At 45.3% G+C, this 15,588-nt stretch overlaps 1 protein-coding gene across 5 annotated transcripts in view; it reads right to left on the bottom strand.

Moving 5' to 3' along the window:
* SEZ6L (seizure related 6 homolog like) overlaps nucleotides 1–15,588 on the bottom strand; it is a 214,416-nt gene that overhangs the window by 60,678 nt on the left and 138,150 nt on the right. For all 5 annotated transcript variants that reach the window (XM_017498066.2, XM_017498063.2, XM_017498062.2 and 2 more), the window contains exons 6-9: nucleotides 13,776–13,941; nucleotides 9,042–9,208; nucleotides 7,941–8,135; nucleotides 5,982–6,120 (exon numbers count right to left, since the gene is read on the bottom strand). In XM_017498066.2, coding sequence (XP_017353555.1) covers nucleotides 5,982–6,120; nucleotides 7,941–8,135; nucleotides 9,042–9,208; nucleotides 13,776–13,941 — 667 coding nt within the window. The remainder of the gene's footprint in view (nucleotides 1–5,981; nucleotides 6,121–7,940; nucleotides 8,136–9,041; nucleotides 9,209–13,775; nucleotides 13,942–15,588) is intronic.

Below are 15,588 nucleotides of genomic sequence, written 5' to 3' on the forward strand. Positions count from 1 at the left end.
GTCAGAGGGTGGAGAGATGGGGAGCGAGCTGTACAGATATTTGGGGCAGAGCATCCCAATGGCAGAGGCCCCGAGGTATGTGTGTGGAATGGCAAGAAGGCTAGTGTGGTCAAATATACCATACAGAAAGGAGAAGACAGGAATAAAATGATGCCGGAGACATAACCAGAGCTAGATCCAATAGGGCCTTTTGTGAGAACACCGGCTTTACCTCCAAAGACAGCATGGAGCTATTGTAGAGCTTTAAGTGAGCAGGGCATGGGTGATACGACCTAGGTTGTAACATGATCACTCAGTGTTGGTTAAAAAGAGCCCAAAGGGGGCAAAAGTAGGAACAAGGAGACCTCAAAGGCTATTGCAATAATTCTGGGAAGACACGGTGGTGGCTAGGACCCTGCAGGTGGTAGTGGAGGGGTCAGAAGTGCTTGGGCACTGGGAAGACTTTGACTTTTGAGTTGAAGCAACTGGATTTCCTGAGGATTTGGAGACAGGGTATGGGAGAAAGAGAAAGGTCCAGTTCAGAGTGAGTGTGCTGGGCTGGGGGCAGCTCATACGAGCTTGCAAGAGCTAATGGTTAAATGTCTAGGCATTTGGAGAGCTTGTGGTCATAGGCTGGTAACTTGAAATGGGTCATGGTGGGAGTATTTACACCATGGAAATTGACAGATGCTGCAAATCAGAGCATGGCCCACTGTGCCCCCAACTTCTAAGAAAGCCAGCACTCCTCTGGGCCAGAATGACTCCAAGGTTTCTGGTTTTGTTGTTATTTTTTTTGACTTTTTTTTTCCCTAAGTGACTGGTGGAATAAATCATACCTTACATGTATGTGAAAGATGGGGTAAAATAGGTATAATAGATAAATAACTATCTCCCTATAAATAGACATAGGGAGTTAGATTTGAATACGTTTTATTTGAGATGCCTCTTAGACATCCAGGTGAAGTGGTGAGGAAGCATGAGAATATGATTAAATGTAATAGTTGCACCTACTTCATGGGATTAATCCAAAGAGCAAATAATACAATTTATTTTTAACTTATAAAAAGTAAAAATTAATGCTAGTGAAGACCTTGAAAATAGTGATTAAAAACATGAATTTCTTCATCACTGCAATAAGAAACGACTTTAATCTTTCAATCAACTTAATCATTTGCAGGGGCTGGAAACTGGCGGTCCTCAGTTTGGATTCAACCAGTAGACATTTTTTTTTTTTGAAGGAGGAGATGTTATTTTTGGTGAGCCGTGGTGGTTTACGCCTGAAATCCCAGCACTTTGGGAGGCCGAGGTGGGCGGATCACTTGAGGTCAGGAATTTGGGACCAGCCTGGCCAACCTGGTGAAACTCCATCCCATTAAAATGGAAAAATTAGCCAGGCATGGTGACACATGCCTGTAATCCCAGCTACTCAGGAGGCCGAGGCAGGAGAATTGCTTGAACCTGGGAGGTGAAGGCTGCAGTGAGCACAGATCACACCATTGCACTCCAGCCTGGGTGACAGAGCAAGACTCTGTCTCAAAAAAACAAAGCAAAATAAAATAAAATAAAAATAGAATTTAAATGATTTTAGATGGAGTAGGTACTTCCTAATTCATCACAGACCCCTCCCGTCCCTATAATCTCACACCGGCTCTAATTCCCGCATTTATGTTGCCTGGCCCTTCATGATTTTGAGTTTGCACCTACCCTTGATTCAAGCCAGCCCCTCAATTTACAGAGGAGAAATCTGAGCCCCAGAGAGGCTAGGTGCTGGGTCCAGGGTGGCTGAGGGCATTGAGTGTCAGGGCAGGGAGGAAGGAAACGGGGGGTCCTCTTTCCTGGTCAATGCTCAATGTACGATTGTGAAAACGTTCAGAAGAGAGAGAGCCTGCCCCCTGCAAGGGTTCCCTTCCTGATACTAATGCCAGTGGCCTGGCTTTGGGGAAGATTTAATTGCTTGCGGGTCCTGGATGGGCTGCCCTGTCAAAGGCATGCTTAGAGGTGGAAATAAAACCCAACCCGGTGTCAGGTTGAAGGTTCATTGAATATTTGATGCCTAGAGATGATGAAAGTAAGGATTCCCATTTTCTTGCCTCCTCCTCCAGACCTCTGGCACCACAGGGAGATGTGGGCCAGTCTTATTTAAGCAAAACCACCCATCTGGGAGGCTCCCTGTGAGGTGAGAACAGGTGAACCAAGCAGAAGAGAGGGGATTATAGTTGATTTCACGGGGCCTGGGGCCAGGTGGGATCTTCTGCCAGAGAAGCCGAGAACTCAGGATTTGGCCGTACCTTCTCTTGGCTGAAGACAGGTGGTTTTCCTGGTAACTTCTGGGGGAAGGAATTCATAAGCTGGGACCATAAATTTATATTTATGGACAAGAACAAGGGGGTAACACAGAAGGCTTCTTAAGGGATGCAGCCTTAGAATAAAGTTTTCTATTTGAAGCTTCAGCTAAGAAAACCCTAGAGCTTTCCTTTGATCCATTCCCTCTGTAGCCCCTACCTGCCTGCCATGCTTTGCTCCAGCCACATTAAACTTTATGTCATTAAGTGGGCCACACTCTCATTTCCAGGCTTTGCAGATGCTGTCCTCACCATGTAGGTAGGACCTCCTCCTCCTCCTCCTCCTCTTCCTCCTCCTCTTTCTTCTTCTTTTCTTTTCTGTTCTTTCCTTTTTTTTTTTTTTTAAATACAGAGTCTCATTCTGTTGCCAAGTTAGAGTGCAGTGGCACACAATCTTGGCTCACTGCAAACTCTGCCTCCCAGGTTCAAGCAGTTCTCCTGCCTCAGCCTCTCGAGTACCTGGGATTACAAGCATGTGCCACCATGCCTAGCAAATTTTTGTATTTTTAGTAGAGATGGAGTTTCATCATGTTGACCAGGATGTCCCAAACTCCTGACCTTGTGCTAGGATTACAGGTGTGAGCCACCACACCTGGTGTTTTTTTTTTCAGACAAACTCTCACTCTGTCACCCAGGCTGGAGTGTAGTGGCACGATCTTGGCTCACTGTAACATCCACCTCCTGGGTTCAAGTGATTCTCTTGCCTCAGCCTCCCTAATAGCTGAGATTACAGGCACCCACCACCACACCTGGCTAATTTTTGCATTTTTTTTTTTTTAGTAGAGGCAGGTTTCACCATGTTGACCGGGCTTGTCTCAAACTCCTGACCTCAAATGATCCACCCACTGCGGCCTCCCAAAGTGCTGGGATTACAGGAAAGAGCCACCGCGCCTGACCAGGACATTCTTCTTTTCCCCTTATCACCTGCCTACTTTCTCTTTCATGCTATTACAGAAGTCACTTCCTCCTGGAAGCCCTCCTGATTTCACTGAGGTGCCCTCACCTGCCTGTCACTGCTCCTTTCACACTGCATTTAGTTTCTTGTCGCCTCACCTGAGAATGAGGACTGCCCTGCTTTTCTCACAACTGTATCATTAGTGACAGCCCTACTGCTGGCACACAGTAGGTACACAGTAATTTTTTTCCCTAGAGCTAAGTGAGACAATCCATTACATTCTTTTCAATGTGAACTTTGCCACTGAAGGAATAGCCATCAAGAACCTTTCTAGCACTTAAAATTGTGCTTGGCTTATAGTAGACATAAGCAATTTGTTCTGAATGAATGAATAAGCATCTTATTCCAGACCCTAGAAGTCAGAGAGAAAGGAAAGGGGGAAAGAGGATGAGGTCTATATAAATCCATTTTAATTTAATTATTTTTTTTTAATTTTTTTTTTTTTTTTATTTTTTTTTTTTTTTTTTCTTTTTTTTTTTTTTTTTTTTTTTTTATTTTTTTTTTTAATTTTTTTTTTTTTTTTTTTTTTTAAGAGACAGAGCCTTTCTCTGTTGCCCAGGCTGAAGTGCAGTGGTGCGATCATGGCTCACTGCAGCCTCAAACTCCAGGGCTCAAGTAATCCTCCCACCTGAGCCTCCCAAGTAGTGGGGACTACAGGTGCCACCATGCCTAGTTAGTTTTTTAAATTGTTTGTAAAGATGGGGCCTTACTATGATGCCTAGGCTGGTCTTGAACTCCTGGCCTGAAGTGATCCTCCTACCTCAGCCTCCCAAAGTGCTGAGATTACAGGCGTGAGCCACCACACCCAGAAGAGGATGAGCTTTATTGAGGAGTGAGGCAATAGGCAAGGAGTGAGTAAAATCTGCCTCCGGCAGCCACAAAGCATCAATGTTCCAAGACCCCCGTTACAGGAGAGAGAAACTGAGGCCCAGAGAGAGGTGAAAATAGGTAAGCCCAGACCAAAATCACACGGGAAGGAGGTGAAATTCTCTTAGACTGGCCTGGCCCCAAGTCCACAAGGGCAGCTGTTCAAGCTGTGTATGTTTCTGACTCTGCTGGAAAAGGAGGATCTGGGACAGCCTCTGGGGACATTTTTTTTTGAGACAGGGTCTTACTCTGTCACCCAGGCTTGGGTGCAATGACATGATGATAGCTCTCTCTGCAGCCTCAATTTTCCAGGTTCAAGCAATCCTCCCACCTCAGCCTCCTAAGTAGCTGATACCATAGGCATGTGCCACCACACCCAGCTAATTTTTGATTTTTTAAAAAAAGAGACAGGATCCCTATATGTTGTCGGGACTGGCCTCAAACTTCTGGTCTCAAGCAATCCTCCTGCTTCAACCTCCCAAAGTTTTGGGGTTACAGGCGTGAGCCTGCACCCAGCCTAAGGACACTTCTGCTGCATCTAAGGAACAACCTCAAAAGCCAGTCACTAATAATTCACAAATAATTTCTCTTTCTCTCGCAAGGTTGCTCTGCAGAGTCAGGCAGTCCTGAGTGCTGCTTCCCCAGCCTGCTGGGTTTCAGCACTCTCTCCTCCCCCAGCCACCCTCTCGTCTGCCACCTGGGTCTGCCGGGAATTCTTTGTATTCTGCTTTCTCCAGACACCACCATCTGTCTTTGTCCATCTCTCACCCCCAACTCACAAGGGGCAGTGGAAAAGAGCATGACCGAGAAGCCACAAAAGCCTGGATTTCAGCTCTGCTATTTGCTGGCTTTCTGGGTGACCTCCTGTACCTCTGCTGCCTTCTCAGACAGTGGGGATAACGACCTTCCAGGCAGGGTTTTTTGTGAGAATTACCTAAGATAGAAATGCTTAGAGCAGTCGCTTTTGCATCTAGCCCAGAGTAGCTGCTTCCCTGCAAGTGTCAATATCCCGGGGAGCTAGCAGGGAAAGTTCTGGATGGGGTATCTAATGGTTACTCCTTGTAAGTACAGAAAACACAGCGGCACAACCAAGTAAGTCTGTTCATTAAAAACATATTTTTTCATTCATCAATCATTTCCTGAACATCTACTGTGTATCAGGCTCTGTGTTAGACTCTGGAAACAGGGCATTCAGATCAAGCCCCGACGGAGAGGACCTTGTGGTTTAGTTGAGGGAGACAAACAGGAAAAGAAACTACCATAGTCCAGTAAAGAGGTGTTATGGTTTCCCCTTCTTCCTGGCCACACTGGCCATTTGGTCCTTTGAAAATGAGAAGCTTGTTCTTGCCACAGGACCTTTGCACATTCTGTTCATTTGGGATGCATCACTGCAAGTCATCTTAGTTCTGAGCTTTAATATCATTTCCTCAGGGAAGACTTTTCTGGCCTTCATCGTTATATCAAATTCCCTTTATAGAAATCTCATAGCGCCATTACTCTTTCCTTACATCACTTATTGAAGTTATAGTATGCAATTATTTGTGTATGTCCTCATCTCATATTTGTTTCATTAGACTGAATTTCCCAAAGATAGGGACTCTCTCTCTCTCTCACTCCTCCCCATCTCTCTCTCTCTGTGTGTGTGTGTGTGTGTGTGTGTGTGTGTATGTGTGTGTGCTGCTCTTGCTGGTCTCACTATGGGGATGCCCATTCTCTGCACAGTCCTTGGCACATAGTAGATGCTTAGTTAATATTGGTTGAATGAATAAAGCAGGAGCAATTTCTTCCCCAATCTCCCATTTTGGCAAATTAGAGGACCACCCATTATAAACACTCACAACTGTATATCTAAGAAGATCCGCTTCTCTTCTCCCACGTGGATCTTCCAGATACAATCTTCACCTTCTACGTAGGGCTCCGGCCAGTTTGGGGACAATACCACTCCAGCCACAGCAGAGAGCTCCCCACCACACATGGCTATAAAAGACAGACAGGCAGACGGACTTCATTTGTAAAGAGATCAGTGTGGCACAGTGGCTGAGCATGTGGGCTATGAAGTCAGACAGCCATGAATCTCTGTGTGCTGTGGACAGGTGCCTTCACCTCGGGCAGCTAGCGTGTGTGTGTGTGTGTGTGTGTGTGTGTGTGTGTGTGTGTGTGTGTGTGAGATTAAATGAGAGCTGGCCACCTACCCGCCTACTCTGCTGCTGAGGGTTGGTAAGCGTTGGGCTAGGGGGCGCTATTGGTCTTTCAGGACCAAGGACAGAGCTCAGAGGTCAGAATGTCTCCTCAACAGCCTCTGCTCTTTTGCAGGGTGAGTAGTGGCTAAGAGACCGTCCACTCAAGTCAGGTGGTCCCCGGGTTCCAATCTTGTCTCTGCCGCTAACAGCCTCTAGGAGGAGGTATGTAATTTCCCAGAGCCTCAGCTTCCTTTCTCTATAAAATGGGGGCTATACCACTGCCAACCTCACTGGGTTATCTTGAAGCTTGAGCTCCTGAATGTCAAACATACAGCACAGCGCCTGGCACGTGGTGGCTGCTCGATCATTTAGATAATGTTGATATGACCGGTCTCGGCCCTGAACTGGAAGTAGAGATGTGGCTGTGGCAGGTGCCCTTTAAATTCCATCCTGTGTTTACCACTTTGGAAAGTTCTCAACACGGCAGAGGCCAAAGCACCAATAAATTCCGCTCTGTTAAACCAGCACATTTAATACAGGGATCAATCCCTTACCATGGCAAGGCTGTGATTTCATGCCAACTGCCACCAAGGCGGTGGCTGCCAGAGTGAGGATGCCCTTCATTATTCCACATGCCGCCAGGAGACCCAGGCACAGGGTGGCTCAGCAGCTTTGAATAAGGGAAAACGAGCCAGGCATGATGGCTCATGCCTTAATCCCAGCACTTTGGGCGGTTGAGGTGGGTGGATCACCTGAGGTCAGGAGTTTGCGACCAGCCTGGCCAATATGGTGAAACTCCGTCTCTACTAAAAATACAAAATTAGCCGGGTGTGGTGGTACACACCTGTAGTCCCAGCTACTTGGGTGGCTGAGACAGGAGAATCACTTGAACCTGGGAGGTGGAGGCTGCAGTGAGCTGAGTGACACTCCGTCTCAACAACAACAAAAAGAATGTGGGGAAACAGGCTGGGCAGTCCAGTGGAGTCTGTGTAGATGAGGGCTCTATGCAGCCAACATTGTCCAGTGGGGCTCAGAGCACAGTGCTCTGAGAACAGGGAGAAGTGAGCTCCATTCCTATCCCCACCAATTCCCCTCCACGTGTTCTTAGGCAGGTCACTTTACATTAGTTTTCTCATCAGCAAATGGGGCTAACAGAATCTATTTTATAAGGTTATGGTGAGGGTGAAATCAGATCATGCACTTACACGCTTAGCAGAGTGCTGGCAGCATAATTATTATACACCAATTAAGAACTATTATTCTTATTAATGAGATTCAGGGCTGCCCTGGGTTGTTGGGTGGGTTGTGCACTGCACAAGCATGCATATCAGAGGGAGTATTTAGGAGCTGAAATCCATGCAGTATTCAGCGCACCAAGCTGTGCATTGTGGGATCTATGCCTGGTGGAAGGGGCACCTTTTAAAATTTCCCCATTTTGTAATTTTCTCAAGAGCAGCAGCAACCCTGAACCAAAGGATGGTGAACCCCGGAAAGGGTTCTAATCCTAAAATTGATATGAAAACTGGGGACAGGCCTCTAAGCTGGGGCCTTGGTCCTCTCATCCGAAGGGTGGAGGTCCCTGGGGTACCCTGGGAAGAGCATCGTGGGTCTGCTCACCTCTGCACAGGGGCTCCGTGTCGTTCCAGTATGGGTCCCGCACATTGATACATTCGATGATGGCCGGGCCCTGCTCCAGGGAGTGGCCAGGGTCGCAGGTGAACTCCACTATAGTCCCAATGTTATAGGTCGGGTCGGAGGTGGTGAAGTTCCCATTCTGGATGTAGGGCTCATAACAGTGGCCTTTCTCAAACGCTGAGGTAGGGATACAGAGAGGCAGCAGTTCAGATGAGGCAGGGACTACCCCACAGTGCTGTATCTCAGAAGATGGGTCCCCTGCTGCTGCTTAGAAAAGCCCCGAAGAAAATGACTACCAAATCAGGTGTCCTGGTTCCACCTGACATGCCAAGAACCCTGGGGCCACCCAGTCGACTCCTTGGGACCTCATTTAAAAAATCTAAAAGAGGAATAAGGATCTCTGTCTTCTCCACCCTGTGGAGTGATTGTGTTTTAATGCCTTTCCATATCCTGTACGGATCCTTCCATAGCCTGTAACTTCAGAGTCCTGATATTTTGCCACTGGAAACTGTAAGTTTGTCTGTGATAAAAGCCAACTTTCCTTGGAGAAGCCAGAACAGAAAGTCTCCCAACGTGCATAAAATGCCCAGAGAACCCCCTCTTCAAGAGTCAGGGTCTCAGCGGGAGAGGCTCTTGCTAAATTCTTCTTGGGGGAAGAGGTGGCTGGACTCTAAGACATCTACCAGGTGGAGTGGAGCAGAGCTTCAGGGCTCCCCAGTACAGGATGGACAGAAATCTGAACTCCATTCTTGTTCACTGGTGGTCTTGGGCAGGTCACCCAACTCTCTTAAACCTCAGTTTCCTCACTGAAAATCAGATACAATAACAATTCTAACAACAGTTTCAGTGTGATGAGGATCAAACAAGATGCAGGATCTGAAATCCAGGCAACAATGCAAATCCAGGCACACTTCCAAGAGTCTGTCTTTGGAAACCAAAGGATCCATATGGCCTCAGGATCTCCCACATCCTTAGCAGCCCAGATTTCTATCTCCCTTGTAATTTTCTCAACACCAGCAGCAACCCTGCTCCCCGGCTACCCCCAGCCCCACAAGAGAAGGGGAGGCCCCCAGGGACCCTCACCCTCAAATCGGATGTTGAAGGTGGAGGCTGCCCGGGCCTGGTCGGATGTAAACTCGATGCGGATGGTGTTGCCTTCGCTCAGTAGGCCCTCGAAAGGGACACTCTCAGTTTGAAGGGAGTCATAGAGAAGAGCTGACTTGTTGGTCTGCCCACTGTGAACCGTCATCCTGGCAGTGGAAGCAGAGAGGAGGGACACTGAGAGATCTTCCCAGGTCACTGACACAGCGGAGGAAGGGGTACACTACAACTGCCACCTCCAGAGGCCTCATTCCCCAAACCCAAACCTAACTCTGCCTTTTTTTTTGAGATGGAGTTTGCTTTTGTTGCCCAGGCTGGAGTTTAATGATGCGATCTTGGCTCACTGCAACCTCTGCCTCCCGGGTTCAAGTCATTCTCCTGCCTCAACCTCTTGAGTAGCTGGGATTACAGACGGGCACCACCAGACCTAGCTAATTTTTTGTGTTTTTAGTAGATATGGGGTTTCACCAAGTTAGCCAGGCTGGTCTCAAACTCCTGACCTCAGGTGATTCACTTGCCTTGGCCTCCCAAAGTGCTGGGATTACAGGCGTGAGCCATCACACCCAGTCCTGACTGCCTCTTATGTTCTCAGACAAGTATCATCTTATCGAACCCATTTCCTCTTCTGTACAAAGGGACTAAATGCCTGTTTGGCTTTCTTACAGATTTATTGCAAGGTTGTAGGGAGAGTAATGTATATGATGTGATAAAACAATGAACTAACAAATTGATGTTGACTATTATTATTAATTGAGAAATTGGAATTAATGAACTAATCTCATCACCGAAATGGTGGCTTATGTAAAGTCAGGCAGACCTGGGTGTGAATCCTCACTTTGTCACTGCTGAGCTGTGTGGCTTTGGACAAGAATACTTCACCTCTCTGAGCCTCTGTTTTCTCATCTGTAAAATGGGTACAATTGCACCTGCATCAGTGTGTGTGGCGTGGTGGCTCACAGCTATAATCCCAGCACTTTGAGAGGTCAAGGTGGGTGAAATCCGTTTCTACTAAAAATAAAAAAATTAGCCGGGTATAGTGGTGTGTGCCTGTAGTCCCTGTTACCCTGGAGGCTGAGGCAGGAGAATCGCTTAAACCCTGGAGGCAGAGATTACAGTGAACCGAGATCATGCACTGTACTCCAGCCTGGGCAACAGAGCAAGACTCTGTCTTAAAAAAAAGTTAACAGGATAGACTAGGTAAGTTTTATTTATTAAGCATTTGACCCCTACCAGGCTCTGTCTCGAATCCCCATTTTCGTCTTTCTGTCTGTCTTTCTTTCCTTCCTTCCTTCCTTCCTTCCTTCCTTCCTTCTTTCTTTCTTTCTTTCTTTCTTTTTTTTCTTTGAGAAGGAGTTTCACTCTTGTTGCCCAGGCTGAAGTGCAATGGCGTGATCTTGGCTCACCACAACCTCCGCCTACCAGGTTCAAGTGATTCTCCTGCCTCAGCCTCCCAAGTAGCTTGGAATTACAGGCATGCACCACCATGCCCGGCTAATTTTGTATTTTTTTTTTAGTACAGATGGGGTTTCTCCATGTTGGTCAGCCTGGTCTCGAACTCCCAACCTCAGGTGATCCACCCACCTCGGTCTCCCAAAGTGCTGGGTCTATATACCACCCTGAACACACCCGATCTTGTCTGATCTCAGAAGCTAAGCAGGGTTGAGCATGGTTAGTACTTGGATGGGAGGCTAATCTCCATTTTCTAAGAGCACTGTGTGGGAAGTGAGGAGTCATAATTCCCATTTCCCAATTCCCCATCTGGATTTACATTAAGTCTTAAAACATCTTTCAGCCTCAGTGTCCTCAGCTGTGAAAGGAGGGACCCGACCATAATGTCTTTCTGACCCATCTTACAGGAGGGCTTTGAGAATATTTCAAAATAAAAAGTGCCCTGAAAAATAAAATGTGTTAAACAAAACGTTGGGTATTTATTTTTATTGTTATTAAAGCTATTTGAACTTGACTCCTTGCTAGCTTTGGTTTTTTAAAGAAATTATGCAGAAGTGGTGAAGAAAACAGTACACAAATGAGATAAGTTTTTTATGGAGTCATAATCACATGTTTTTAAGCCTTCAAGGTTTTTACTGACTCATAAAAATAGTTTATTTTATGTTGCCCAGATGAATTTCTAATGTCAGTAAGAGGTATAAATGTCGAAGCCACAGTTTGTTTATTTTGCCATGTGTCCAGTATGGCTGAGGCAAGAATGGGGGCTGTGGGCGGAGGCCAGGGGGCACCCCAAGAGTGGGAAGGGGCATCTACATAGTCTTCTGATCCCTGATGACTCTGTTGTATATTAGGGACTGTGTGTTGGGACACCTCTTTCAAAGAGCAGAAGCCTTTGGGAAAGAGGGTTGCCCTAGAGGAAAGCTTCAAGATCTCAAAATCTCTGTAGCCTATTAATCTTTTAAAAGCAGCAATTTTCTAACCATATTCTCCAGAATGTCTGCAAGAGTAATGTCTTTTCTTTCAAATTCTTATATAGTCTATGGTCAAATGGATTTGCAAAATGTTGAATTAAATAAACATTAAACTTTTTTTCTGCAGGACTTATCAGTGCCTTTGTTAGCTAGAACATATTAGGATCTTTTCTCCTGTTCCCATGAGAGCTTCTGCTGCAACCTCCCAGCAAACTTGCTAATTCTTTCCTCTACATCTTTGTGTTCATCCCCCAATTCTTCATGCTTGGAATACTCCTCCCTCTGTATTTTTTGGATCTATTATCCAATCTCCTTTCACAGTTTAGGACAAAGGACTGGTATTTTAGCCATTTCCCCTCAGTAAAGTACATGGAACAGACATAATTGAATTCTCTTTTCTTCTTGGCCCAGCAAGTAGTGTCAATCATTTTTGTGTGTGTGTTGACTTTTAACCTTGATGAACTCTACAAACTTCTCTCCCTACTGACACAGTTGAAAGCTAGTTTTGTTCTGGTGAGTGTTAGCTCATGCAGATCCTTACAGGACACCAGAGAAAATTCTAGTGACCAGTGCCAGTAGAGTATCCATTTGTCTGGATTTCAATCACTTGCAGAAAATACTCATTTCAATGCATTCTTTTGTCTCTGCTAATTCTTGTTGTCTAGTATAAACTTAAGCTTGGCTCATCTCAAGCACCCCTCAGAGGAGTAGGTCTGAGTCCAAGATTTGGAAAGGGTCCTTCACCAAGGGTCTGCATGCCTGGATTTTCAGAGTCTCCAGAAGAAAGGCTGGGAATCTGATTTTTAAAGAGTTCCCCAGGTTATTACTGTGGTGCTGCTGAAAAGCCATGTTTGGGAGCCCCTGTTTGATACCTTATACTTTAAAGCAGTGATTTATCAATATGGAGTTGTTCTGGATAAAGCTGACTGCTTGGAGGAAAGTGAACTCGTATGGTAAAATTATTCAGTTGTTGTTTTTTTTTTTTTTAGTCTTTCCAACCTAAAGACCTAATAGTCTCAATTTGACCCATCAAAGAAGCCAAAACACTAGAATTCTTATATAAAAGTTTCTTGGACTCCAAAATTCTAAGGTGGGGGCATTCTGGAAGTACGGTAAATGCTGTCAGTGTCCTACCCTCTCCCACACCTCAGCAGTCAACTACTCCCACATTTGCTGCTGGCTTCTGACCCCAACTCCCTGAGAATCAGTCATCTCAACCAACCCAAAGAGTGGCAGCCGATATTGGGGATAGTTAGTGCTCCTTGGAGCGTCTCTCATGCAGTGATGAATGGGAGCTGGTGCATAAATACCCCAGCTCCCTCACCCTTGTAACAGGACCACTCTGGGGTGTGCTCAACACAGTGGCCCAGAGGTCCCCAGTGGACAGAACCCCAGTTTTCCCAGCAGTAGTCACCTGCTTATTAATGCAGCTGGCATTCGCCATCTGTCTTTCCCATTGCACCTCCCAGTGTTACTAGGATCAGCTCCCCAGTGAACTACTTCCTCTTGCATCCTTATCACCACGTCTGATTCCAAGGAAACCCAACTCATGACAGTACACCAAAGCAGCTAAAGTCGTAGTTTTCTAGACTATCCTGGAATAAGATCCTAGAATAATCCAGAATATTCTAGAACAAGGCCCCAGAATATTCTAGAATAAGATCCCAGAGTATTGCAGAACATTCTCGAATAAGACCACAGAATTTCTAGAACAAGATCCCCAAAATATTCTAGAATAAGATCCCAGAATATTAAAGTTTTATAATTATGGATTCTATGCATATTATTAAGAGTCTACAGACACACTCTTGCTTAGATATCGCCTGGTAACTTCTCCCTGGTCCTTTCATGTGTACGTACCTAGTTTTTCCATCTCTATTTCCTATCATGCCAGAAACTAATATTTTCTACTTCTCTCCTATTCTCCGTGGAGCCTAATATATGGCTGGGAACTGAGCAGATGAACAGTACATACTCCCCTTTTGTTCAATTGCAAAAAAGGGTGTGCAAGAGAAAGAATAGGGTAGTGTAATGTGAGGAGCCCAGGCTCCCTTTTTGCCTCTTCCCCTATCCTGCTGTGTGACCTGGGCAGGTCCTTCTGTATGCCCTGGTTTCCTCGTCTGTAAAAGGAAGAGATTGAAGCTGATGGTGTCTAAGATCTTTGCCATCCACCTCAGCTCTTCCTTTCCTGAATTCCGTGAGTCAAACTTCAGCCATTTCAAGACTACAAGCCCCCAAGCCACCTTCTAACATGCTGGGAGGGAACAAGGCTGGGTGTGGAACTTCAGAGCTTTACCTGTCCTTGTCATGCAGCGACAGCCTCTCAAAGTGCAGGTGCAGTTTCTGGCCCTCTGGAGCTTCAATTGTCCAGACACAGAACTGGCTCCCATTGGTGTTTCCAGGGTAACTTGGGGAGAGGACGCGGCCAATGGTGGCGTTGTGCACTGCCCCTCCACAAGGAGCTGTATCAAGAAAGGGGTGGTGGGCAATGAGGGAGGGAAGAGAGGGAGCGGGAGAGGGAGGGAGAGAGAGAGAGACAGAGAGAGAGGAAGTGAGTGTCATTCTCCCCTGATCCCCACCCCTGACCTTTGTCCAGGGTGAAATATCAGAGACCTGGAGTGGGAGGAAACAGGGCAGGGAGAGAAAGCTTGAAAGGTACTTGTCCTCCTGGGAGAGAATCCTCCTGTTTGGGGATTTCACTCTACAATTGGGGCCATCAACATGTGTATTTCGTGGTAGGGAATGACTGCAATTTAATGACAGTTCTATGGTGCTGGCTGTGCCCTGACTTTTAATTACAAAAAGGCAATCAAGAAGGATATAAACAGGCGTTCACAAAAGAAGAAATATATTTCTAGTACGTACTTAGTAAGCACTAAAAAAATTCAGCCTCACTAATAATAAATGAAATGCAAATCTAAACTGTGTTCTACTTTCATCCACCTAATCGGCCAAGATAAAAAGCAGGCATAAAACCTGGAGATGGTAAGAGTGAGGGAAAATGTTCACTCTCATCATGACTGGTTAGAATGCAAACTATTATGACCTTTCAGGAGGGCAATTTAGCGAAAAGCCTAGAAAATACGCTCAAACGCTTTGACCTGGCAAATACGGTTCTGGATAATTGCAATAAGAAAAGATCTGGGAGCCACAATGGCTCAGGCCAGTTGTCCAGCGCTTGAGGAGGTGAGGCTATGAGTTCGAGGCCAGACTGGGCAACATGAGAACCTGTCACTCATTAAAAAAAAAAAAATTTAAAAAAAGATTTAGAGATTTGCACAAAGAGTTAGGAATGAGGATATTCATGGCTATCTTGTTTCTAAGAATGAAAAATAAAAAAAAAAACAAGATGAATGTCCACTCACAGATGTTTAGTGGAACACATCATGTGCCACGTAACAGTGTTTCCATTTATGACAGAATGCATACATGACAGTGGTCCTGTAAGGTTTTAATATTATGTTTTTATCTTTTCTGTGTTTAGATAAACAAATACCATTGTGTTACAATTGCCTACAGCATTCAGCACAGTAACATGCTGTCCAGGTTTGTGGCTGAGGAGCAATAGGGTATACCACATAGTCTAGGTGTGCAGTAGGCTGTACCATGCAGGTGCGTGTACATACACTTTATGATGTTCGCACGATGATGATATCACTTAAAGATGCATTTCCTAGAACATATCCCCATCATGAAGTGATGCATAACTGTAAGTACACTCCACCCATTCCAAAGTTAAATACATGTTCTTAAAGAATACTTCAGCATGTAGGAAGATGCTCACGATTTTTTAAGTGAAAAAAAAAAAAGATGTTAGAAAATAGTGCACCATGCCTATTGTAATAAGCTATTTGCAAGGATCGATTGAGACCATGAATATAAAAGTGATTTGCTCCTATCTCCTCCACTTCACTATTTCTTGAAAAATTTCTTACCAGAATCATCTATTACTCTGATCATAAAAATCTAATGAAAAATATTAAATGATTTGTGCACTGGAAAGAACATTTTCCAGCTTGCAAACAAGGAGGTATTCTTATTCTTACTCTAATTCTTAGGAGATATTTGGTTCTTAGGAAATTGTTTTCTCATGTACTATTGTGGAGAGC

Source organism: Cebus imitator, unplaced genomic scaffold, assembly GCF_001604975.1.
Source record: "Cebus imitator isolate Cc_AM_T3 unplaced genomic scaffold, Cebus_imitator-1.0 Scaffold237, whole genome shotgun sequence".
NCBI classification, from domain to species: Eukaryota; Metazoa; Chordata; class Mammalia; order Primates; family Cebidae; genus Cebus; species Cebus imitator.